This window comes from Crinia signifera, chromosome 19 (assembly GCF_055691185.1).
Source record: "Crinia signifera chromosome 19, ASM5569118v1, whole genome shotgun sequence".
NCBI lineage: Eukaryota > Metazoa > Chordata > Amphibia > Anura > Myobatrachidae > Crinia > Crinia signifera.
This window is the reverse complement of record NC_139226.1, coordinates 54,582,511-54,609,566: the sequence shown is the minus strand read 5'-3', so window position 1 is coordinate 54,609,566 and position 27,056 is coordinate 54,582,511. Positions and strand designations below refer to the sequence as shown.

The window sequence follows — 27,056 nt, the reverse complement described above, 5'->3', positions numbered from 1 at the left end:
AGTTCTGTGCTGCAGCTACACGCTTCCTCCTCCTTCCCTTAGCTTTGTGTATGTGTCTGAACCGCACCCATTCAGCTCCTGCTTCTCTGGTCATTCAAATCTTATTATCTGGCTCGTAAGAAGCTTTTCTGTCCTGCATACAGGCTCAGAGGTAAGTGCTCATAACCCAGAAAGTTATTACAGTAGACTCTAATGGAGTTGTTTAATGGACTTTTTATTTGTTCTATCCAAAGCTTTCTAGTGTTTTATTTATTCACAGTTTCTTATATAGCGCAGCATGTTCCGTTGCGCTTTACAATAGGAGACAGTGATACAACAAACTGGGTGTTTACAGACAGTCAAAGGTATGAGGGCCCTGCTCGCAAGCTTACAATCTAGAGGGAATCTATAGTGTTCTGCATGTATTACAGCGTGACATGTAAACTGTGCTTTTAGCTGTACATTATTTATATAGCGTGAGTAATTAGGTGGCTAGTGGCTGCCAGATGTGGCTACTACAGATGTTGCCAGCTGCAGGCACATACGGAGCAGTGTGTAAACTGAGTGCTCTCCATGCTCAGACAACTTCCCAGCGGTTAGTGCTGTCTTATGGAGGGGGGCTGCGGGTTTGCAGTTTACATAAAGGTTGACATCTGTTCTATTTGTTACTTATAATCAATATCTGATGGAGTCTAGGAAGGCACCATATCTATGCTGGCCAGCAGTGCGTAGCTGGGGGAGTGCAGCTGCTGTACAGCAACTGCAGGTATTGGGGATTGCAGAATAGTATAGCGATAAGGAACTGTGCCTGTGTCCTTAAGCTCCACGTGCTAGACACTGGGAGAAGCAGTGTAGTAATCACTGGTGACTGTGTGTGAAGGCTTCTCAAAGGCCCTTATTCTGGTTGGTGCGGTAATATCCGCGTGCGTTAGTGCCGCCGATGTTTTGTGTCTGCGCATGTGCAGAGGCGTCTCTGCGCATGTGCGAGTGGGGCGTACGGCCAAATCCCGCATGAAATGTGAACACTCCGAACAGGGGGTGGAGAGGGGCGTGAAGGGCTATTTGGGCGCATTACCATATGCATACGCCCCGCGTTTCATGGGCGTTCCCATGCAATTGCTGGGCACACGTATGGTAATGCGGCCGTGACGCACGTGTAGGGGGCGGACATATGACATCGCCGGATGTCAGCTGCCCGCCCAGATCCCTGCTTTTGCACGGAAAAATGTCCGTGTGGTCTGAGGTTGCGGGAGCTGGTGGACCACTCGGTCCTGCATTCGATGGTCTGCGACCATCGAATGATGGGGGAGGTTCCCTGAGATGGAGGAGGTGTATTCCATGAAAAATACACGTGCGGTCCGTTCAGCCAGCTTCTTACCGCGTAAGGACGGAGTTGGCGATCCGTATGGAAGGCGGGGTTTCGCACGCACGGTCCTGGCCGCATTTTCGGATCCGGCCGCACCGATCAGAATAAGGGCCAATGTCTGAATGAATTGCAGAAAGAATTCCCTTTACCGCGATGAAGTTGTATTGGGTATGGGTAAAAACAGGATCCGGATCAGACCACAGAATGCCGGACCGGACAGGCTCCATTAATCAAAATGAACTGGTAGTGTCCGGTCCAGGGAAGGGGAGAGAATAAAGCCTCGCTGTATGGTCCAGGGATGTAGTAAATACCGGAGCGGTCCTGACCATGTGATCACCTCTTCCCCATGTCCCCGGTGAAAGCTGCCACAGGTTTTTTACTTAGTCCCGTTGTATTCAGCAGGAACTGACATCCATAGCTCTAGGCACAGTTTCTCTTGCTCACACCCATATTTGTCTGCCTTTAATAGCTATGTCAGAAAAGGATTATGACCATAAGTGGACAAGCAATTCAGCATGTCAGCCAATGGTCCTATATGCAATGTGCCTTGAAGTTAAGATGCTGGGGAAAGATCCACACATCACTAGAAAACAAAATGTGTATTACTTTAGTTGCTGTTCAGTAATACTGTTTTCACACCGCAAACCCTGCTCTAACCCGGGTGCCGGACGCGTTCCCGACAGTCGGGATTCTGACAGTCATTTACCCGACGTCGGGATCCCGACTTTCAAAACCCGACAGCCAGGTGCCCGACGGCCACCCGCTATTTTCCCTCGTGGGGGTCTACGACCGAATGTTTCGGAAATGGGTCTGAGCGAGCATTGTGCAGCCCGTTTATTACTGGGTTGTTACCTTTCACACTGAACCTGGTTCACCCATAGTAAACGGTGTCATGTTATTTGTAATGGACTTTTATGGCTCACATATTTGTATTACAGCTAAAAATAAACCTGTTTGTTGATGTTTATGTACTGTACCAATTTCCTTTACAGTGCCAGTGATTTGCCTGGTGATTTCTGCCTCCCCTCTTAGGGGGGTATTCAATGTTGGGTCACAGATGTCAAGCTGGCTGACAGCTATGACCCTGTCCCGTTCTCGGTCTGCTCGGCCGAGAATTTGCAGGCGGGATTCAATGTCTCGCCTGCTGCGGGATGAGAAGGGGGCGTGGCCTTCTTGTCAAGTCAGGCTCATTTGGCCGAGATCCCCTGTTCAGTGCTGTTTCGGAAGACAGCATTGAATAGGGCCCCGCATCGGGAGATGACTGCGGGAGATTGAATACCCCCCAAAATCTAAGCATCTCCCTCCCCTCCTCATCAGTCCATGTTGCCATAACGGTATGCTCTGTAGTGTAGAAATATACCAGTAATGCTTCTCCACTACTTCAAAGGTTAGGTCTAAATTCAAGTGGGCTAAGGGACCTCCTGACGTGACAGGGGAGGAGAGGGGGTGGAGAGAGGAGGAGCAATGTTGGAACTAGGGGCCCAAACGGATTTGCTTTGCTCACCACCCTGACCTTGCTCCTCCCCCCTCCCCCTGGGCATGGAAGGTCCTTTAGGCCACTAGAATTTAGCAACTACCCTACTTTTTTCAAATGCTATTTCTCTTGTATCCTGATTCAGGATTGTTTCATCAGGCAGGGAGACAGCCTATCACCTTCTGTGGCACAGTCATATTTTCAAAATACCGGGTTTGAGGCTTTCACACTGCAAAATGGGTGGGTTTTCAAATGTGTAGGATCCTTCTTTTACCACAATTTGAATGACTGGGTTTTTTGACCCGGTATTTTGACTATGGAGCTTTCACACTGTACCTAGAACTGGGTAGACACTCTTAAAAATAGGCAATATACCGTGTTATAGCTGCGGTGTGAAAGGGGTATAACATATTCACCAAATAGTGCAGTTTCCCTTATAAATATTGCTTTTAATAATGTGATGCTTTGCAGTACATTTCAGCAGAGTAACATAAATAGCAACAGATCGTTTGCAAAACATTTTGAACACATCGTTATTGTTGGTAGTATTATCCTTTATTTTTATAGCACCACAAGGAATCTGCAGCCAGCGCCCAGCACATAAACAAGAAAACAGTGACTTACAGTTCAAGAAAGTATAGGACAAGTACAGGTTTTATAAACATTTGTGCATCAGCAGAAGATACTGAAATAAGTCATAGGGTGGCAGAAAACCAAGGGCATCTAAAGGGTATATGGAGTAGAAGATGGTATAACCCTTTGATTGCCAACATCTCTGATGCGCAAAATATCCTCTAAATATACCAGTGTTGCTCACATTTGTTATATAAATTCAAATAAAAAATTGTTGTGTAAAAAAGATTATATTTCCTATATGGTAAACATGATGTATAAAAATGTATGCTTGACAATTTTCACATCTATTTTGACAAACTCACTTGCTACTCAAAAGGTTAAGTAAGAGAAGGAAGGCTACACGAGGAAAGAGGGCCCTGCTCACGAGGGCTTACATTCTAAAAGGGAGGAGCAGACAGATGGGGGTGACACAGATGGGGTAGACACGAGTGCAACAGAGGGTTAGGATGAGAGTTGGCTATGTTTGGTGAAGACGTGGGTGTTGAGAGCATGTTTAACCCATTAAGTGCCAAGTGAATTTGTCACAATTGTTATTCATCCTAATGACCTGTAATGTTTACCTTATATAGGAAATGTGATCTTTTTTTTTTTTTCATTGTTTTTTTTTTAACACAACTTTTTTAATTTGAAATTTATATAACAAATGTGAGCGACGCTGGCGTTTTTAGCGGATATTTTGCACATCTCTCTCAGATGTTGGCATGCAAAGGGTTAAGCTTTGTGTAAAGTCTGTTAAGGCCCATACACACTGGGCGATTTTGAGCTGAAAGCAGCTCACGTTTACCGTTTAAGCTGCTTTCCGCTCAAAAGTCGCCCAGTATGTACGGCCCAGGGATGAGCGCTGATGCGCGCTCTCGCATCATCCCCGGGCATTGCTGGTAATCTGAGCAGATGAGTGACGGGGGGGGGGGGGGGGGGGACGACTTTCCATGGCAGGATGCTATGGAAAGCCGTCCACCCCATCACTCCTCTGCTGTTTATTCAATAGGACTCCCATCTAGTAAACCCCGATGAGTTTGCAGGCGACATTGAGGAGATAGATGGGTTGGTAGTTGGAGAGGGTGCTTTATGGCCATATGGATTTGTTTGCAGCGGCAACCGTATTTGAATGAAGTATATATGTGTAACTACAGTAAATCAATGTAAGCTTGGCTGAGAGTGAAATGTCTGCTATGTGAATCTCACTTTGAGAAGCGCAGGCGCCAGAGTTCTGCAGTGTCCTGCTTAAATGGTTATTTGTCTGCATGAGTCAGTGGGGTTTATTTACTAAGATGGGATATTATTATGGGCAACCAAGCAGCACAGTCCATTTCTACTAAGTTGGAATGAGAGCCATGCTGCATCCCCTCCCCCCTGTGCACTGTCCCTCCCTCCCTGCCAGCACACCCTGCCGGGTCCCTTTGACCACTGATATTGTGTCCACCACATCGGTCTGTGTGTCCACAGCTTTAGGGTTGCTAGTTGAACTTTTAGTATTTCAATATTGGTTTTGTGTCAACATCCTGCAAATTCGCATTGTGACAATATCTGTCTAGATTATGAATGTTGACATGTTGAATGCTGATAAAACACAATTAACTCCTTATATGGGCCCTGTGTATGTGTCACTGCCGCATTTCTCAGTTTTATCGATGGCTGGCTTGGGAACAAAAAACGGTTGGGATCAGCGAGTTGTGGAATGTAACATACTGTTATTTCCATAAACTGTAGGTGCATCAACAATCATCGATGATGGGCAATCTGCGGTTTGTATCACAGATCAGTTCTATGTCTGGCAATCACAACGCTGGTGTATGGCCGCATTACACTCTCTTTATCACTCTTCCGAAACACAGTTTATGATTATCTTCTATGCGGGAGGCTGTTGTGTACAGTATGTAGCAACCACGTCCTATCTAAAGGGGCCTATACACGGGGTGATTTTTTAGAGCGCTTACAAATTAAGCACGGATCACTTCGTGTGTATGCCCCATACATAGGTGCCGATTTATGTTTTTGCTGGTGGGTGCTCAAGCCAAAACTTTAGAGGAGTGGCTTAATGGGGGAGGGGAGTGGTCACAAAATAATACCTGATATTAGTCATGAAGCCAGATTCCATAGAACAAAAATATCTTTAGCAACAGTTATCTGTGCATCATTTCTCATCCTGAGGCTCCGGATGATAAATATTTCACAGATAGTTGTTGCTAAAGATATTTTTGTTCTATGGAATCTGGCTTATTAGTCATAAAGGCAGAATAGTCAGGAATAATAACTACTAACACATTTATACTAACACATTTATTTAAAACTAACAAAAGCCACAAGCCTGGACTCACTGTAATTAGATGCCGGGCGGTCCCGTTCCTGCCAGGCTACTAGTCTCCATTGAGGACGGGGTCACGGCTCACGGGGACCGGGTAAACCGCCGCCTCCTGCTGCAGCAGGTGCCCCGACGCACTGTGTGATTGCATGCGGAGGAAAGGGAGGGGGAGGATGGCGACGGCACCCGGCGGGTCACGGTGAGCGTGGCGTGACGGAGGTTGTGTAAGTGTGCGCTGCGCGGGGCGTGCACTAGTCTGCAGGCAGGGGAGAAGTTCTGTTGTAGCAGCCGCGGCGGGTATGATGATTCATTGATCAGATTCAGCAGCTGCAGTAGTAGTACTACGGCGACCAGCGGGACTCAGGGGGCGGCCAGTTGCCGACCCTCCCGGAATTTTCGGGAGTCTCCCGAAAATCGGGTCCTTCCTCACGGCCCCCGGAAGGGTGGGTAACCCTCCCGGAATCAGAGGGACCCCAACTGAGCCCCCCGATCGCGGCATTTATATGCCGCAATCCGCGGGTCTCAGGGGAGGGGGCGGAGCTAAAACGGCACAATCGTGTCGTTTTAGCCCCGCCCCCTTCATGGATATCAGTCATTTCTGCTATTTGATGTAATGGGAGTGGGGCTTAATGATGTCACAGTTAAGCCCCACCCCCAAAACTCGTAATGCAAGATTCCTCTCCGGGCTTCTCCCGGAGAGGATTTTTTTAAAGTCGGCAACCCTGCAGTAGGTGCTCATGAATTTCTGTGGGTGCCCAAACCCTTGAGCACCCACAGAATCGGCGCCTATGGCCCCTTACCAATGGAAGTTTGTATGCACGCACTGAAATTAAATAGAATTCTCTAGTATTTTTAATTCCTCTATACTAGCTCACCTCCCTCATGTAAACTCTGTGATCTTATCAAGATCCTGTCATTTCCTGTTTAGATATCTGAGGGCCCATTGTAACTGCATGTTTCAGAGCAAAGGTTTGTAATTAATTACTGCATTCCTGGAGGGGTTACAACGGGTGCAGCTTCCTCCTAGTGATTATTTAGTTCTGCTAGTGATTATTTAGTACAGTAGCTGTGCGATCCTTCTTAAGTTCATGGATTCACACATAACTTAGCAGAAATTGTACTGACTTCTGTAGTCCCCATTTATATCGGCTTAGCAAGTACTAATTATCAACCTATATTGAAAACTGGGTCTATTTTACCTGAATGCATCACGTGCAGCATAGCTGAGCCTTTCACGCAGACATAGGGCGGGATGTACTAAAAAAAAATGCTGTAACAAATCGTGTTTTCTGGGTTTAACACATTTTCAGTCTCCCTATCGCCTATCCTGGTGGGGCTTCGCTACGGAGGTTACTGCTGCTCTCCAACACGGAACCCCTGCAGCCGTCAACTTCTCTGCACATGTGCAATTGGATTTCCCTGTTAGAAACAAGGAAGTCCAGACAGCCGCAGGGATCGCAAAGGGCATCTGTTACCAGCAGATGAGCGGCAGTGGGCAGCGATAATGCATCAGCGCCCGGCCGTACACACTGGGCAACTTTTGAGCTGAAAGGTAAAAGTGAGCTGCTTTCAGCTAAAAATCGCCCAGTGGGTATGGCCTTATAGGCTGAGTACAGATTTGGGGAAAATGTGTCAAAGCTTAGAGAGAGAAAAAAATTAGAGATAAAGTACCAGCCAATCAGCTTCTAATTGTTATTCTATACATATATCGGTGCATTGTTCTGTGTGTATGTATGATCCACTGACCGCCCGTACAGCCTCGCCAGGAGCGGCCAGTGAATGACAGATCAGTGGATGAGCGCATGTACATGCGCTCGCCTATTTGTGATGTCAGTCCCGACGGATCGGGCAGGGTGTATGGAGAACACGCTGCCCGATCCAGCTGTAGATATATCTGCAGATCAAAATCTATGTGACTTCTCACGCTTTCTGCTGTCTGTTGGCACCTGTGTATCCAGGTGCATCTTCTGCACCTAGCATAGGGTAGCTGTATGTTACTAATGATAACAAATACAAATTGGGCATGCAATTCAGATTGCAAATGTAGCCAGTTCCACATCACCCCTAGAATCTGACTGGTTCCCCCATAGTAACATCCCATGTGAAATAGAATTCCCATCTTAGTAAATTTCATCCCTAGTGTCTTAAAAAAAATGCTTTGATTTGTGTTTTTACTGAGCTTAGTAGTGGTCAAAATGGGAATTTAGAAGTGGAACTATGGGAAAAATAATGGCGTAGCTAGGACCACTCCTCCGCAGTAGCTTTTAGGGAATTTTATTAGGTGTAAACTTCATTTTAAGCCTTAATTTTTGCGTAATTTTTATTTTTTTATTTGAGATTTTCAAAACCCTTTAAAACATAGTGTTCATTCTAGGCACCCGCTATCTTTGAAAACCCATGCAGTTCCTCTTCCCTGCCTGGGGTGTCGCTGTCTGCTGTAGTTTTTCTAGCACAGTGTGGTCTGTATATCAGCACTGATATGCAAACCAGACATGTGCTAGAAACACCACAGCAGACAGCGACACCCCAGGCAGGGAAGAGGAACTGCATGGGTTTTCAAAGATAGCGGGTGCTAGAATGAACACTAAAACATTTAATGCTGCAAGAAAGAGAAAAAGTAAAAAAAAAAAAAAAAAGCAAACAACATACAGATATAGTGCCTCTCAGCCAGCCCAGGGAATGGCCAGAACGGGGCGCTCAAGTATTTTATGCGCGCACCCTTCTGGGGGCTTTGGAATCTCTACTGCTTTTTCTACTTAAGTTGTTCGTAATGTGATGGATGGACAGGAAGCCAGCCTCTCGGGGTAGTAACCGACTGTTACATGGGCCTGCTGGGGAAAAATAAAAGAACGCATCTGATTGGCTATTGATGGAGGAGGTAGGAAGACGGGGCATTCGGCAACTAATATTCGTCATTGCTTAACTTTCCTGCAAGGTCCAGCGCTATCGCCCCCTCAGCAGTGTCCTCCAGAGCCATGCGCATGACTGCTTCTCCCAACGGATACCTGGCAATGCCCAGATTCAGCATTGCTGAAGTTGGGAAGGAAGTGTTGGGTCATCATTGCTGGCAATGGGGACCCTACTGCCATCTGCAGCTGGTGAGAGCGGTACAGGGGCAATCAGTGGTGAACCTAGCTTATTTAATAATTATAGTTACTTGCTAAATTCTGAAAGGATGATATAACCCCTTTAGCAAGTGCTAACGGGGTTATGCATTGCTGATAAATTGGGCTATATATGTGTGTGTGTATTCAGAGGGTGCTGCTAAAGAGGAGGAGGAGGACCGTGTACAGAATCTATCTGGGCCCCCTCCTCTCTATCCGGCAGGGCTGTACAATCTAGGCCCTAGGGGGCCCTAGCACTGTCTCTTGTCTACTGTGCATGTGAAAAGTGCAGGATCAAGTATTCAAAACAGGGTGCAGCGCTTGTGGTGGGTGCACCACAGGTGCTCGTGTGTAATATATTATATACTTTTTTTTTTTTAAAGTAAAATAGAAAGCTGAGCTATCCATGCTTCTATGAATTGTTATTCTCCATACTAGTATATGGGGGAGTTATAGTTAGAGGCTGTGGGGGAAATTTACTAAGATGTGAGTTCTATTATTACAACGGATGTTGCTATGGGGAGCCAATCGGAATCTACATCTTATTTACACCTTCTAGAGCTCATCTCCGCAGCAGTCACAGCCATGTTAGCAGATTCTTACAGCGATTGTGGACTTTCAGACTGGTATCCAGGAAGTGCCCCTCCTATGTGTAGCTGCGCTCCCGCCTGTTTCTGCATTTTTATGGCCAGTTACCTCATTCTGCAGAGAGGAGGATTTCTACAAGAGACCTATATGACTCATATACTTAGACTGCCAAAGTACATATGCACATTTCTTTTCCATCCTGCTTTCATAAAAGGAGGTAATTAAAAAAAAAAAAAGTTCCACCTGAAAGTAGTAATTTTAAATAAATATATAAAACACCCTACAACATACTACAATCATTGATCGCCAATACTGAGGGACTCTGAAAAATGAGCGGGTCCTGCAGGATGTTCGGTGATTAACCCCAGAGTGCCCTGGTTGCTGCCACTCTGCTATTTGCGTAGCTCCTCATTTACTTCAGGCATCCTCCTGAATCCAGATTCAGATTCACTTTATTGCCATTGCCCCATAACAGGGCAACAAAATTAAGTTTTAACATCTGTCCGTATTCCAGTATACAACAAACAACTTAATTACAATACATAAAAACTGTTACAATAATCACTGACTAGAATTTAATGCTACAACAGCTGAAGGAAAAAAACTATTCCTCAGTCTGCTAGTTCTTAAAACAGCTAAAACTCTTTCCAGATGGGAAACGTGTAAATAACCCCTGTGCTGGATGAGTCAGATCCCTTACAATATTATGTGCGCGTCGCATACAGCGTTTCCGCTGGATAGCTTCCACTGACGGAAGTGTGATCCCTACAATCCACTCGGCCATTTTAACTACTCTCTGCAGCATCTTGCGCTCCCGTATTGTACAATTCCTATACCACACTGTAACACAGTTGGTCAGAATGCTCTCTATCGCACAGTGATAGAAATTCATCAATATAGTTGTTGACAAATTATGTCTTTTTAGCACCCTTAGAAAAAAAAGGCATTGATGGGTTTTCCTCACTAAACTCTTGGGGCGAGATTCACCAATAATCCCCGGTGCACAGCGCCGGCATTCGCATAGTTAATAATCGCATATGCAGTAACATATGCGATTATTAACGCAAAAGCGATGCCCGGCGATATGCACCGGGTCCCACCCTCCCTGCCGGAACCCTTACACAGCTGTAAGGGCTCCGGTTCCTCCTCCCTGCACTCAGAAGTGGTGCAGGCATTAGGAAATCACTGGTCCGGGCAGCACAGCAGGAGGCTGCCCGAACACAGGTGAGGGGGGTGCGGCGCAGATCGGCAGGGGGCGCGGGGGACGTGAAGGGAAGCCCAAAGGCTTCCATGGGGTTACGCCAAATAGGAACTGGCATAACCCCCCCCAGCGAAGCCCCAGCAATAGGGCTTTGCTGCATATGAAAATGCTGTAAAACCCCCAAAAACTGGGTTTTTACTGCATTTTTAGCTTGCTGAATCTCGCCCTTGGTATTAACTGACCAAGAAAGGACCCCCGAAATGTAGGTACCTAAAAATTTAAAACTCGGAGCACTTTCTACCTCCATCCCATTTATCTGGATAGGAACAACCTGTTTACTTTTTCTCCCTTCTAAAATCAACAATGATCTCCTTTGTTTTACTAATATTAAGTAACAGATTGTTATCACCACACCAGACAACAAGAGATTGTATCTCCTCTCTATAAGCTGTTTCCTCATTATTGCTAATGAGACCTATTAGTGAAGTGTCATCTGCAAACATAATAATAGTATTGGATGGATGAAAAGGACTTAGCACACAGCCCTGCGGCACCCCTGTATTTAGTATAATGGATGTAGAAGGATTGGATCCTGATCTAACAACCTGTGGTCTGTTAGTCAAAAAATCCGCAATCCAGTTGCACAAAAAACTACTAATTCCCAGCTCAGATAGTTTAATAACCAACCTAGCCGGAATCACCGTATTGAATGCTGAACTAAAGTCCACAAACCATAATCGATCATATGTATTGTTTTTGTCTAAATGAGACAGCACCGAGTGTAGCAACAAGGAGATAGCGTCCTCCGTACTCCTGTTCTTACGGTATGCAAACTGATATGGATCCAACAAGGGGGAAAGACTGTCCTTCAAATGAGCCAAACTTTTCATAATAATCGGCGTAAGTGCCACAGGACGGTAGTCATTCAACCCTTTTGGGTTACTTATCTTAGGCAATGGGATAATAGCAGTACTCTTAAAGCATGATGGTACAGTTGACTCAGACAAAGATAGATTGAAAAGGTCTGTAAAAAACCCCCGCCAACTGCCCACACATACCCTAAAAACACGCCCTGGTATACCGTCAGGTCCAGCCGACTTGCCTACATCAATCCGGTAGAGTGCCGCACCAACCTCCTCTGACGACAATACAAGAGGCTGACCACTTAAAGGCAATTTAATTACCTTTTCACAGTTATCTCTATCAAATGATAATGAAATAATTCAGCTCGTCTAAAAAAAGAGACATATGAGGTCACCGAGTTAGTAACCCCTGTCTTATAATCACTAACAACCTGGATACCCTGCCACATGCGTCGGGAGTCAGATTTTTAAAAATGCTCCTCTATTTTGAGCTTCTAACAATGCTTTGCTTTTACAATCCCTTTCTTCAGAATCGCTCTAGCTATATTATAGGCTTGTGCATCCCCATTCCTAAAGGCGATGTTACGAACGTTTAACAGAAGCCGAACCTCCCCATTCATCCATGGCTTCTGATTGGGGTACACCATAATCTGTTTCTGGGATGTAACCTTATCAATATTTATATTGATATAGTCCAGCATAGGTGTCAATGTCCACATGTGAACCACCAGCAACTTGTGGCCCAAATATACTCCAATCTGTATGCTCGAACTTCTCTTGCAGCACAGCATCGGCCCCACTTGGCCAGTCCTTAATGTCTCTTACTTCCGGCTTCACTCACTGTATAAGCGTAGAATACTTAGGGGTAAGAAATAGGGTTAGATGGTCAGACTGTCCCAGGTGGGGAAGAGTAAGCCCCAGCAATATTTGTGTAAACATGGTCTGATATTTTATCTCCCCTTGTGTTACAGGAGACATGCTGTTGAAATTTTGGGAGCACAGTTTTTAGATTGGTATGGTTAAAGTCCACAGCAATTATAAATGCAGCCTCCGGATGAGCTGTCTGCTGCTTACTAATAACCATATGCAGCTCTTTCATAGCGATTTTTGACACTGAATCCGGTGGAACATAAACTGCTGTGACAAAAACAGAAGTGAACTCCCGTGGCAGATAGAATGGTCTGCACTTAACCGTAACAAATTCCAGATCAGCCGAGCAATGTTGTTTCACAATCACAGAATCTGTGCACCCAGATTTATTTATATAAATGCACAATCCACCTCCCCTGGATTTCCCAAAGTCAATGAATGTTCTGTCTGCTCCCATTACACACCGACCCTCCAACCCAATACTGCTGTCTGATCTATCACTGTTTAACCATGTTTCTGTAAAAGAAATCACATTGCAGTGCATAAATCTTTTGCTATGTCTGATATTCAATCTCAGTTCATCCATTATGTTTATAATTGACCTTACAACCAGGAAGATGTTGGGTAGTGGGAGCTGGGTATGCGCCTGTCTCAGTCTCTCCCGCAGTCCTCCATGCTTCCCTCTCCTCTGCTTCCTGTCCCTTCGCCGCCTCCTCCCCTCTCCACCTGGCCAGGCAGTGCGCACTTTCTCCTGTGCTTCAGAGACCTCCGGGACCGTCAGCATGCCTGCCTCCACATCCCCGCCGCTCCAGCCATCCATGCAGTGCAGCACGATCTCTATGGCTCCCCCTGGGAGTACACAATACTGTCACCTCCACGCTCCCATAACAGCCCAAAAGTAAGTAAGTAAATTGTGAGAATACTGAAAGTCCGGAGATGTAGGGCCTCACGATCTGCTTGTGCCGCCATCTTGATAGGTCTATGGTCAGGTGCCCCTCTAATGTTGGTGGTGCCGGGCCTCTCCAGCAACACTCCATCCCCAAATCCTTTAACAAGATCTTTGCATGCTGGTACCCTTGTCTACCAGGTGCTGAGGGACAAGATTGCGCTGTCGGAAGGAGATTACTACTTTACCACCTGCTATCTGCAGTTGCACCCTCCCTATCCCCAGCACTACCTGCCGCTAACCACCTCCTTGCAATCAGTATTGCCCCAGCAGCTATCTGCACTAATGCTGGGTGCACACCAGAACAATTTGGGCTCAATTCCCCCAAGATTTTACCTGCTGCACTAAACATTTGTCATCTACATTGGATTGGGTACAGATCGTGTGCACATCGTGTACTCCAATCTATAGTGCGACCATCGTACGATATCAAGGTAATTGTTTCACGATCGTCGCACGATTATGGTCGTTCTGGTGTGCACCCTACATTAGCCCCTCCATACCCCCAGTACAAGCCCACCTGCTGTTGTCCCTTATCCATCGCTACCTCAACTTCTACCTGCTCGCATTACCACCCAAACTTGTGATAGGACCCAGAAACTGTGGCGCAATCTCTCCAGTTTTCCACATCCCTTTGTTAGATTCTTAAAGCTGAGAATAAATATATTGGGCAGTTACTTTCTGCCCTAAAAGAAAGCACACTTTTCACTATGAAAATAAAGCACTGTAAACAAGAATGAATACTACCTGCTCTACTTATTCACAATCACTGGAAGTGATCGTAGAGTGGTCAGTAGACCTCCCCGCTGTTTTGGCCTCTCTCTTTATGATTTCCAGAACTGCGCCACCCACTTGCAGTGTCCTGTGAAAGCGCGTATCCTCTTCTGTGCATCTTTAGAAGCAGCAATGGTTGCAGTATCTCCTAGGTATAGCCTCCAGTGTGAGTGATTTTTGGATGCCGCCACTTTGTGACCTTTCCGCAAAAGCTTGGCCACGACTGTTTCCTCCAAGAAATGCTCACTTCAGACCCTGCGTCCTATTGTGTGATGCATCCAAGCATGCACGACCATAAATCTGGTAATGTATGTTAAGAGTAGCCATACTATAGCACAGGTAGTGCCTCAGCTATTTAGGTTTGACCTTCTGTGCTCAAACCTAGAAATAACTTGGACTGAGATTGTGCCTTAAGGACCAAGGTAGGGAACACTGCTGTAGAACCTGCTTGTACAAAGCATCCACCTGTCTTCTCTAGAAGGCTTGATGATATACAGTATATTCCCTTGAGTACCAACTTTTTTTTCCTAGTACACTTTTTGCTTCTCTGCACTGGAGAACAAGTATACAAACTATGATCTTGTAATCCAAGCAGAAAGCTGAAACATTTACATGTACATTGCATGCATTGGAAGTTATGCTGTCTGGCCAGAGCACTATCAGTCATAAATAGTGAGTAGGGATGCCAATTCCGGGGCATTTTTTCAATCCCGGGATTGGGTTTGTCAATATAATGAAAAACTTTAATTCCCCTCTCATCCCCTCCCCCCAAACCCAGTGTAATTTCCCCGGCCATTGGTGCGAGAGCCGGGCAGCTGTGCAGGAGCTCGGGTAGCTGTGATTAGGAGCTCGGGTGGCTGTGATTGGGAGCCTGGGTGGCGGTGGTCGGGAGGTGGGCAGTGGTTCAATAGCTTGGCGATGATAAAGTCGGATGCCTGGCAGTAATCTGGCATCAGGTCACACTCCGGGCAGCCACAGAGGAGCGCGCTGGGGTTTGGGAGCAGCCGGGCAGCGTCTCAGCTGGTCTCTCAGTGCTGCCCGGCATTGATTTGCCCATGCGCAGGTCAATCCCATAATCCCGGGATTGGAAGCTCCAATCCCGGGATTCAAATCCCGGTGTTTTAAGGGCCAAATCCCAGGATCCCACCAATCGAGATCCTAGGATTGGCCACCCTAATAGTGATGATTCAAGTAGCATAATAAAGATACAGGACCTGAAGCAGACATGAGCAGGAATCCGTTAAATGGACATGGTTATGCTGCATTGAGATTTGGCCAGTAGGGCGGAGTGAAATTTTTTTTTGAAATTGAGATATTCAAAATCGGCTAGTGTGGAAAGTGACTTGACCTGAAAAAGAAATGTGCAAAAGCATTTTGATCTGAGTCAACATCTTCTGTTCTGTCAAGAGACCTAAAGTTTCGCTTTTTAGGTGAAAATAACAAAACCTAGGAAGAAGCTCCGATCTAGTTAAAATTAGAGATGCAGGCTCTGATTTACTCTGATTTCAAAGCAGGATCTTATTGGCTATCAACTGTCAACAACTGTCATGTGATTTGGGATAGAGTTAATAAGAGTAAATCAGAGCCTGCACATCTCTAGTTAAAATTATGTCAGGATGTCTTTGAGTGGTTCAGTCTTGAGTACGAGCTTGTCCTAGTGCAAAGTCAAAATCCCTGATAATTGACCCATTTTCATATTCACAATTGTGACCATGAAAAAGGGTCAGTTATCAGGGATTTTTTCTCCCGCCAAAGTCAGTCACTTTGCACTAGGACAAGCTCGTACTCTCTTTTACTATACTAAAGTATATTAATAAACCACTCTAAGACATCCTGACATAATTTTAACTAGATCGGAGCATCTTCATAGGTTTCATTATTTTCACCTAAAAAGTGAAACTTCAGGCCTCTTGCCAGAACAGAAGATGTTGACTCAGATAAAAACGCTTTTTCACGTTTCTTATTCAGGTCAAGTCGCAACTTTTTTCCACACTAGCCGATTTTGAATATCTCAATTTAAATTTTTTCACTTCGCCCTAATGGCCAGTGTTTACAAATTGCAGGGAAACTTTAAAGCCCCTCTCCTGTCCTAAAAACACCCTTAAGTTTCCACATGCACCAGGGTAGTGGAGTCACTTCCAACTTCCCTCAAGTTAGATAAACATGCTGTAATCCTGCCCTGCCCAAATGCAAGCAATTTATAGCTGTGTGCTAGGAATATGCGCAGGGACATTTTAACAGCATTGTAGGCCCCAGGCAAAACAATGCAAAAAAATGCACTTAACGCTGGTTAACTGGGGGGGATTACGTCTATCCCTAATGTATTACTAGCACACCTAACGTGCGCTAGTAACAGCCCGCCAAGTTACGCTCGGCGGGGCTGTCCCTGCAATCCCCCCCAGGGATTAACGACCGGGGCGATGTATTAACAGCCTTCAAGGCGTTAATTCGCCCCGGCCGCTTCGCCAGCTCTGGGCTAGCGTTGTCCTATCCCCCACTATGGGGACAACGCTAGCCCTGCGTCTGGCTTGGGCTGCGCTGGAGATCTCGCGGTTTTAGCGAGATCTCGCGCATGCCCAGTAAGCCGGGCAGGGGGGGCGACGGCGAGTGCGCATGTGCGGGGCGGCGAGGGAGCCGATAAGGAGAGCCGTTAACGCTGGGGATAACGGCTCTCCTTATCGGCATGGGGGATGTTAATACATCTCCCCATAACGAGTGCCCGCTTCTCCTCGTTATGCAGGAGAAGCGGGACGTTATTTCAGAAGCGCAAGGGGGGGGGGGGTTAGTACATCTGCCCCAATATTACTAGATGTTAGGGTGGGAGCAGCCAGATGAAAGTCCTGTAATAGTGAATGGGAGCTAGTGATCTGTGCAGAAGAGACGCAGATCTTGTAACACCTGTTCTTAAATTTGATAAACTTTCAGAATCTCCATTGATGGATGTTATCAGTGGAGTTAAGATAAACAGGTAATGTGTTAGCCTAATAATGATCATCCACAAATGAGGTTCATTGTATCATTCTTGCATGCTGTTTAAGAAATGTTCACAAATGAGTTCTGCTTCCATATAAGGTTCCTCCCTGCGGGGTTTGGCTCAGATCCATGCACTTCAGTAAGTGTATTGCTGGCTCAGTCTCACAAGCTGTTGAAGATGTTAACATGCCTCTAATGTGCTGTGGCTTTCTCACAATGGAAAATTTGGCAACGTGAGCGTACTATCAGTTAATACGCACTAGAGATTAGGATTAGGCCATTGCAAACTTTCAGCCCTCGATCTTTAAGCTCCCTCTTCATTGCTTCATGTATTTGGCCTTACTCCTTATTTTAGAGTGCATATGCACCGTAAGGCTAGATTTCTATCATTTATTAGCCATATGTATTAAAGTTATTTCATGCAGACTGCAATTAAAGCGAATGTAAAACATTTAAAAAATCTGTAAAACCTGGTGATACGAAAAAGGTTGGGCACAGTCGTAAACATTGCTGTCTCTTGGCACTGAGATCATGTGTTGTAATCCCAGAGCCCAGGTGTCCCGGTGTCCTCCCATAACCCAGAGAACATATTGGTAGTCAGTGGCATAACTATAGTCCCACAGCCCCTGCGGTGGCAGGGACGCGCTGAGAGGGTGTGGGCGCAGGTGGGGCTGCGGGACTATAGTTACTCCACTGCCGGTACTTGTGTAGTTTCACGGCCCCTGCATGGGGCCGGGCCCGCTTCGCTCGCCCGCGCTGCGGGCTCGCTACGCTCGCCACGCTATTTAAAATCAACTCCATGCCAACATGGATAGTGGGAGTATGAACTATCCATGTTGGCATGGAGTTAAGTAACTTTTTTTTGACCTATTTCCTGGCGAGCGTAGAACCCGGAAGTAGCACCATGCTGGCGCCGTGAAACTACACAAGTACCCCACTGCCTTCTGCCCCTGCCGCCGGCGCTTCTGTCTGCGCCGGGTCCCGGCTCCCCCGACTACTGCTGCTAATGAGAAGTGACACTCAGAAAATGGCTGCCCCCCATACAGCAGACAGTTTTTAAGGTTGCAAGAGGAGGCAGTGGCCTCCTCTAGCAACCTTAAAAATGGGGTGGGGGTGGGGCGCTGCCAACATTTTCAGCAGGGGGGTACCGAATTAATAGTTACGCTACTGCTGGTAGTTTAATTGGACAGACAACATTATCCTTAGATTGTGGGGCATATTTATTAAGATCGGTGAAGTGATAAAGTGTCTGGTTTTTATCACCAGCCAATCAGCTCCTAACTGTGAAGTTACTGACTTGGCTTGAAAAATGACAAGTAGGAGCTGATTGGCCGGTGATAAAAATACAGACACTTTATCACTTCACCGAGCTTAATAAATCTACCCCTGTGTGTCTGTAATAGGCAAAACAAACTGACCGAATGCCTGGTCAGGGTGGGCGCATGACTTTGGCGCCTACTCCATTCACGTCGCTACAAGCGGCCGCCGAGTGACTCCTGGGTCTCCTGGTGGTTGCAAGCCCCAGACTGAGGAGGAGAAGTAAGTAACCATGGAAGGATTTCTCCTCTGTGCCAATAGATGTGTACCCTTACACATACGTTCACAGCCCTGCACATCGGTTTGGTTAATGGGGCTGGGGCGTGCGTTCGGCAAGGCGGCGTTAACACACACACTGGGTCGATCACACGCAGCCCAGTGCCTGAATCGTGCCTGGTGTCTACAGCCACACAAACCATGAGCTCCTCTGTGTAAAGTTCTGCATAACACGAGAGCTATGAACAAATCTAATAATAGAAATGATATACAGTATAATGCAGGATTATATCTTTCCTATGCTACCAGATCTATTGTCCGTTATTACATGGTGGCGGGTCTGCACAGAATTCCCTGCTTTTTATGTTTATGCTAAGTAGCCTTGATGAGACTGACTACTGTACAGCACATGACTAGCAGTCATCTGTCGTAATGCCTATTCATGTAGTTTGACACAATATGAAGCCCCATGTATGGGTTCATGCCTGAAATAAACTCTGTGCAGAGCATTTACATGTATGGAATGTGAATGAGCAGGGTGACTTACTGTAGGGGGATATTTATCAAAGCATTGAAATAGATAACCAATCAGCACCTAACTGCAATTTTTCACACACATCCTGTAAATTGACAGTTTGAAGCAGATCAGTGATTTCTCTCTCCACTTGTACTAAGCCTTGGAGAGGAATAGAGAGCAAAACTACAAACTGATTAGTGCCTGTTATTTTTTTTAAACACTGCCTGTAAGATGGCAGTTAGGGTCTGATTGGTACATTGGAGGTAATTCAGGTTGGCTTGCAAAGCACATTTGGTTTGCTAATGGACAAAACCATGCTGCACTGCAGGTGGGGCTGATGTAATATGTGCAGAGAGAGTTAGATTTGGGTGGGGTTTGTACTTCAACCGGATATCTATATTGCAGTGTAAAAATAAAGCAGCCAGTTTTTACCAAGCACAGAAACCAAAAGACTGCCTTGCCCCGGGCGCCGGAAACCCTAGTTTCGGCCCTGCTTTCAGTACGCTATATACTGATATCCCGGCTGTCAAAGGAACTGCCTAAAGCCCGCAGCCTAACCCTAATTACCCCCCTCTAGTGCCTAAACCAAACCCCCCCCCGGCTGCTCGCTAGGCCGCCCAGCATACCTGCTGATTGGGATGTCAGCTGTATGTATTCCAGCATCTGCATCCTGATCCTTGTAGAAGTTTAGGTGCCGGTGTTCTGACAGCAGTTGGGATGTTGGTGTCGGTATATTGAACGCTGGCATGCTGGTCGCTTCTCATTACCTGCCAACAGGTAAAATCCCTTTTAATATTCAGTCAGATGTATACACCCTGGCAATCTGGGTCTGCCAACATAGTGTCCATATTCCTATACTGTAGTAATAATAAATATGATCATTTATTTATATAGCGCCAAAAGGGATCTGCATTACCCACTTACAGAGTTCATAAACAAGAAAATGGTGACTTACAGTTCTAGACAGTATAGGACAAGTACAGGGTATATATACTTTTGTGCATCAGCAGATGATACTGAAAACAGTCATAGGGTGGCATAAACCCGAGGGATTAGATGCAATAAAAGGAAGTATAGGCAGAGAGGGCACATGAGGGAAGAGGACCCTGCATGTGAGGGCATACATTATAAAGGCCCTTTTAAGAAATCTGTAAGTTGCAGAATTCCTCTTCATTATAACTTGCACTGTAGCCTTGAAAATTTCATAGTATGTATAATACAGGGAAAAGCATACAGTAAGCTAGAGGCATCATTTTACAGGTTGAGTATCCCTGATCTGAAATGCTCAAGACTACGAGTATTGCGGATTTCGTAATTTTTTTTTCATACTCACCTTGGAACCCCAACGTCCACAATGTCCCCTGGTGTCCACGGCGGCATTCGAAATCCTCTTCAGCAGCATCCCCAGTCCCAAGGATGCATTGCGCGGTTGTGCTGGCGATGTCAGCAGCGCGCCCCGTGCAATGCATCCTTGGGACCCGAGTCCGATGGTTACTGTGGACACCGGGGGATGAGGTAAATATAAAAAAAGGTGCGAGGGGGAAACTGAAATATTCTGAAAACCTATGTTTTTCGGAATATTTCATATATGGGATAACCGTGTAAGGGATACCCAACCTGAATTTTTTTTTGTAGTATCATTTATTTCTAAAGGTTACCATTCAACAAATGCAAAACTAACTTTTTATTTGATCAGTTATCTTGCCTATATGTCCTATAATTAGTGTTTGTTGACCTGAAATAAAAAGTTAATTGGTCAGTTGTAAGTGTATATGTATGTACGTACATTCATACAGTGTTTGACTGGGAGGGTAAGGGCCCATTGGGGGTCTGACACCAGGGAAAGGGGGAAGGGGTTAGAGGGGTCTGATACCAGGGGGGCCCTTACCCTCCCAGTCAAACACTGTATGAATGTACGTACATATACACCGGGAGGGGGGGTGCTCCTCTCATCCACCTTGCTAGTTGCACGCCTGAAACTGGCCTCTCATGCATGCCGCCGCACTGGTCAGGGTGCTGTTTGGCACTTCTCCCACTGGAGGGAGGAGGAGAGGAGCTGGCTCCGGGTAGTCCTCAGCTGCTCCGCGGCCAGCAGCAAAGCGAGAAGCACCCTGTGGGCCCCAGAACATGGCCACCAGCGGGTGCACAGCTGGCATGGGACTGGCCAGGCACTTGGAGCCTGCTCGAAGGGGAACAAGGGATAACATTTTTGTCATGCCCCACCCACCTTAAAAGTGGGTTTGGCCAAAATCACCGGGGCCTACCGGTGAATCTCCCAATCCAGTACGAGCATACATACATACATACATACATACATACATACATACATACATACATACATACATACATACATACATGCATACACACATGCATACACACATACATACGCACACACACACACACACACACACACACACATTTTTAGTGCATACCCTCTGTTTTATGTGAATGCTGGTGTACATTTGGCTGGGGTAGGCAAGTTATGGTTTCTATTACAGCAGTAGGAAAATACCTGTAAAGTCAAAATGTAATTATGACAATAAGATTAACAGGAGACCAGTTTTGCCTAATTGTTATACAGTCTGCTCTAGAGGTCATACTGTCTCCCTTTTTATTTTATTTGCATTGGCTTCATTATATGGGGCCTAATTCTGTCCTGATCGCAGGTCACATTTTGTTAGCAAATGGACAAAACCATGCTGCACTGCAGGTGGGGCAGATGTAACCTGTGCAGAGAGAGTTAGATTTGGGGGAGTTATTTTGTTTCTGTGCAGGGTAAATACTCTAACCCAAATCTAACTCTCTCCACATTTTATATCTGCCCCAACTGGTTTTATCCATCTGCTAACAAAATGTGCCCTGAGATCAGATCTGAATTAGGACCATTATTCGGTTTGACCTCCCTTTTTCTTTCTTTTCAAAGGTACAAGAACCATGCCAGTCCAACGCACGAAAATCGTGGTGGGCAACACCAACACCCTAAAGTCTCCAGTTGGGATTGTGCGCATTCTGGCAGCCATCTTTGCCTGCGTTACGTTCAGCTTGGTTGTGCACAGAGGAGGTTATGGCAGTGGAACCGGAGACTTTTGCATGTTCTCCTGGTGCTTCTGTTTCGCCGTCACTATAATAATCCTTGTGGTGGAATTTACAGGGGTGCAAAACCGGATGCCAGTGTCCTGGAAAAACTTCCCCATCACTTTTGCTATGTTTGCTGTGTTGATGTGCCTCTCTGCCACCATTCTGTACCCACTGTTCTACTTGGAAGACAAAAGTTACGGCAGCGAGAGGCGCACCTACCAGATTGTGGCTGTAGTGTTTTCCTGTCTCACCACGCTGGCATATATCATTGAGGTGTCTTTAACAAGAGCCCAGCCGGGAGAAGTAACTGGATACATGGCAACTGTTCCTGGACTTTTAAAAGTTATAGAAAGCTTCATTGCCTGTGTTATTTTTGTCTTCATTTCAGATCCACCGCTGTACACCAAACATGATGCACTTAAGTGGTGCTTATCTGTTTACTGTATTTGTTTTATCCTGTCTGTTTTGGTGATTATTTTATGTGTCGGGGAATGCACCAGTTGGTTGCCCTGTACTTTTGAGAAGTTTCTCAGTGCCTACGTCCTCCTTTCTGTCCTGTTTTATGCTTCCGCCCTGATCATCTGGCCAATCTTCCAATTTGACTCAAAGTACAGGGGAACCACACAACGTCCAAGCGAATGCACCCACTATTTAGGTCGGAATGGATTATGTAATTGGGATAAATTCGTAGCCATTGCTGTTCTGACAGCTGCCAATCTCATAGCTTACATTATAGATCTTGTTTATTCAGCAAGGCTTATTTTCGTCAGTGTATACTGATCTCTTAGGTTTTGCATTCGACCATGTTCTGCTTGCTATTTGACCAAAACAGAATTAACCCTTTGAGTGCAAAGTGAATGTCTCAAAATAGGTATGAAAATGACCAAGCCAACATTGTTATTTATCATGATGGGCTGTAATGTTTACCTTATATAGGAAATAGAATCTTTTTTTTCACACAACATTTTTTATTTGAATTTTATATAACAATGAGAGCGAGGCGGATATTTTGAACATCGCTCACAGAGATGTTGCCGCTCAAAAAGTTAAGGGGGATATGCAATCCAGGATCATGAATGTAGGGCCGTCCCGACAGTCGTGATCCTGGTCCGTTTGCATTTTGATCGACAGCAAATCGGCAGGCGGGATTCAACGTTGACGAAAAGGGGGCGGCGTAAACGGCCATGGATTGTCGAGATACGGCCATGATCGGGACAATCCACTTCCGTTATCGGCAGAACGGGCCTGACAGCTTTTAAAGTCGAGCTTGTTCTGCCATGATGCCTCTTCAATGCTGTCAGTAAAGACAACATTAATTAGGTATCCGCCGCTATTTCCCCCATCGGAAATAGCGGCGGAGGATTGCATATCCCCCTAAATCACTAGTCAGAGAACATACAGTTAAAAGTTCTATGCTTATTTATTCCTGTAACATTATATGCCATTTCTTGACTGGGTCCAGCTGTTATAAAGTGTTTCATTAGGCCAATGGCATCTTGCACTGGTAGCTACTGTATGTAAAACAGGTGTTGTAGTCAATATCCCCCAATAGGGCAATTGTTTTCAATGTTAAAACGTTTAGAGAAAAAAAGATTCTGAATACGGTTCCAAAATTTTTTATGCTCCGTTACTATTGCAAATTTTTTTTTAAACGTCAACAAATGGCTTCAATTATGTTACCTAGATTTTTCAAAAAATGGCGTTCAGGTTTGGTTGGTAAAAACTAAATGCAAATGTGCAAAAATCATAGGTGGTAAATTTACTAAAGTGACCGTTTTTAGTAGGGAGAGATATTGCCTATAGCAACCACTCAGATTGTAGTTATTATCGTCAAGAAGGTGCTAGATAAATGATAAGTTGAATCTTATTGGTTGCTAGGGGCAAGATCTCTCACTTCTAAAAAGATCACTCTTTGGTTTTCCCGACAGATAGAATATAAAAAAACTGCCAAATATCTTTAGTTCTGGGAAGATCCTAAAACTTAAAATATATGTGTCGATGGTAATGATTTTCTACAAAGTGAATTGTATTGTAGGTTTATTCGTCCTTTTTCATTGTTACGGCAAACATGAAATGCACATAGTATAATGCTATTTATTATGTGATGTTTATGTTGATATATTATTACCATATGTCAAATTTAAACGTTCTTGCACAGCATTGGGAACAAAGTGCCATTTGATATTGTTTAAAGATGTTTTATTTTTTAAATGGTTATGTACACTTTTTTATATATATATACACATTAAACCTCACATTAGAGTTGAGGCAGTATGCTAATTATTATAAGAACTTAGAGTTGCTTTCTCTTACCATAACCAACTTTTAGGTTCTTCTATTTATCCAATTGTTTGCTATTACATATGGCTTGTTTTTCCTCACCCTCACAGCTTTCAATACTAACTGCATTGGTCCCATTATTCCTGTTAGACCAGGGCACACACCAACCGAATATAAGCGAGAACCTATGTACAGTATATGGGCATGGTAGCAATGGATTACTTGGCCTAACCAGTCCTCAATAACTACTTACAGTCCCCATTTTCCGGGTCACCTAGCTGGTGCACAGGTTTAGTCATTACTGTCACATTTTCAAACATGCTGCATTAGTTCCTAACCGACACATTTTATGGACCCACCGGTGTCTTGGAAAACATAAACTGTTGGTACCGTAGATGTTGAGGACCGGTTGGGCCACCCATAACTTATCTGTCGGTGTTCAAATGCACATGCCCCGTTTATACTTCTTAGTGATCAATGCAACTCGGTGCAGGATGTGGTGAACATTGCCATCAGCGGTCACAACACCCAAACAGCAGAAACCAAGGGTTATGTTTCACAGTATGAAGCCTTTTAAGCATAATTTGCATTCTTTGATATTTCACACTTCCTCTCTGTAATATAAAGACATTGCATTGGCTGATATCCCTCTGTCATCAACATCCTTTTTAAGATTATTTTAGATTTCTGTGGTTTGGTAAACTTGTCTATTCATCCAGATAAGGTTGGCCTTTTTTCCAATGGCATTTTAATTTCCTGCCGGTCTTTAGATTTTTGTTTTTTCTCGTGGTCCTCCGCTTTGTCTACCTCCTCCTCTAACGACATTTCCATATTCTCTTCTATGTAGTCTTTCAGCTTCAAAGGATTTCAAATGTAGCCTGTGTCTACATCATGGGGATCATTCTGGTTGGCTCGGTAAGCTTACCGAGCATCAGAGTCACCGCCCGTTTGAGCACTCGCCCTGCGCCACCAACGATTCCCCTCTTTAACGTCCTGTGACGTCAGCTGCTCACTCCTGGCAGGCATCGTCCCGTCCGCATAGCCATGGGAACACCCAGTATTTTATGGGGATGTCCGTAAATCGCTGGGCGAACCCCCTTTCCGCTGCCGTCCGCCCCCGGCCCACCCCTGATGTTTGCAAAGAGCTCGGCAACTATGCAAGCCACTGAAGCCATTCACAAAGGGGAACTGTACATGTGCATAATCGATCATGCGCAGTCCCACAAACATCGGGACAGAGCAGAATATCGCAGAAATGTGAGTCAATCAAAATGACCCCCTATGTCCTTCTGCCTTTGCACCTCTGCCTAGTGTTCATTCTAGCACCCGCTATCTTTAAAAACCCATGCAGTTCCTCTTCCCTGCCTGGGGTGTCGCTGTCTGCTGTGGTGTTTCTAGCACAGGTCAGATTTACATATCGGTGCACAGACCACACTGTGCTAGAAGCACTACAGCAGACAGTGACACCCCAGGCAGGGAAGAGGAACTGCACGGGTTTTCAAAGATAGCGGGTGCTAGAATGAACACTATCTGCCTTTTAGACACTTTTGTTTGTGCTCCTCTGCCTTCTGTATGAGTTGCACTGTGCCTAAACCTCAGTAATATTTGTGCTTTATAGCATACACACACTTTCTTTTGTGTCCTTTTTCTTTGATTCATTTGGAAAACAACCATGTTGCAATTGCATTGTTTTTTTCCAGGTCACTTGGCAGATGAATATTTATATATTTAGCCTTTTCCCAGTATTGGCATACACATTTTCTATTGTTCACTTTATAGTGTCCTCATCCAAACCTAAAATTAGCTCTGTGCTACACATGCAAAGTTTCTTTTTGTTTTGCACGAACTGTATCGTTAGTATATGCTTTTTGTACACCAGTGCCTTCTAAATAATATTGTAAACCTTTAAATGTATGCTTTTGTTATTGTTTTTTTACCTGAAGTATTATTTTTGTGTATCTCTACTTGTGCTTTTTAGAAAAGATAAATAAATACATTGGTGTATAACCCTAGACGATGTTTATTTGCATGATACTTTTATATTTATGTCATTTTCAAGCCAAGTAAAGTTTAACGGTAAAATTTGGTTTGTTTCCGATTGCCCTTTCAAATATCAAAATTCCCTAACAGCCCTGGTCAGCTACGTCAAGAAGTGGTGGGTAATTTGTAGAGATGAGCAGGTTTGGATTCCTAGAAACGAAACCGACCGGAACCTCCACATTACCATAAACTCACCATCTGTTATCTCCATGCCTGACACTTTATAAACTTGATTCATAACTTAACCTTAACTTAACACTAAATATAAAGACACAGACACAAGTGTTGGCGGCACCAAAGAATGGTCAAGAAAGGAAAAGTGGGGGTAAACCTCACCATACCATACATATACCGATCACTCTCCCTGCACAACCACCCTTGCAAATGGTGTGTCCATCTCCCGTGCAGAAGCATGGTTCATGACAATCGATGTCAGGGGGAGTGCACCCACTATCTACATACTCACACAACTACTCAAGATGACCGTTCTTTACTGCCGCTGTGGAAAAAGAAATAGGGATGGGAGGGTGGG

At 45.1% G+C, this 27,056-nt stretch overlaps 1 protein-coding gene across 1 annotated transcript; it reads left to right on the top strand.

The window, feature by feature from the left end:
• LOC146042553 (myeloid-associated differentiation marker homolog) lies at positions 1-26,496 on the top strand. The gene is made up of 2 exons (XM_083162604.1): positions 1-151; positions 22,050-26,496. Exon 2 carries the CDS (start codon positions 22,061-22,063, stop codon positions 22,982-22,984), a length of 924 nt encoding a protein of 307 aa, XP_083018730.1. The 5' UTR covers positions 1-151; positions 22,050-22,060; the 3' UTR covers positions 22,985-26,496.
• The last annotated feature ends 560 nt before the right edge of the window (positions 26,497-27,056 follow it).

Bases quoted from the DNA above. Each gene is read 5' to 3' on its own strand.
- LOC146042553 (XM_083162604.1), top strand. From the start codon at position 22,061: ATGCCAGTCCAACGCACGAAAATCGTGGTGGGCAACACCAACACCCTA.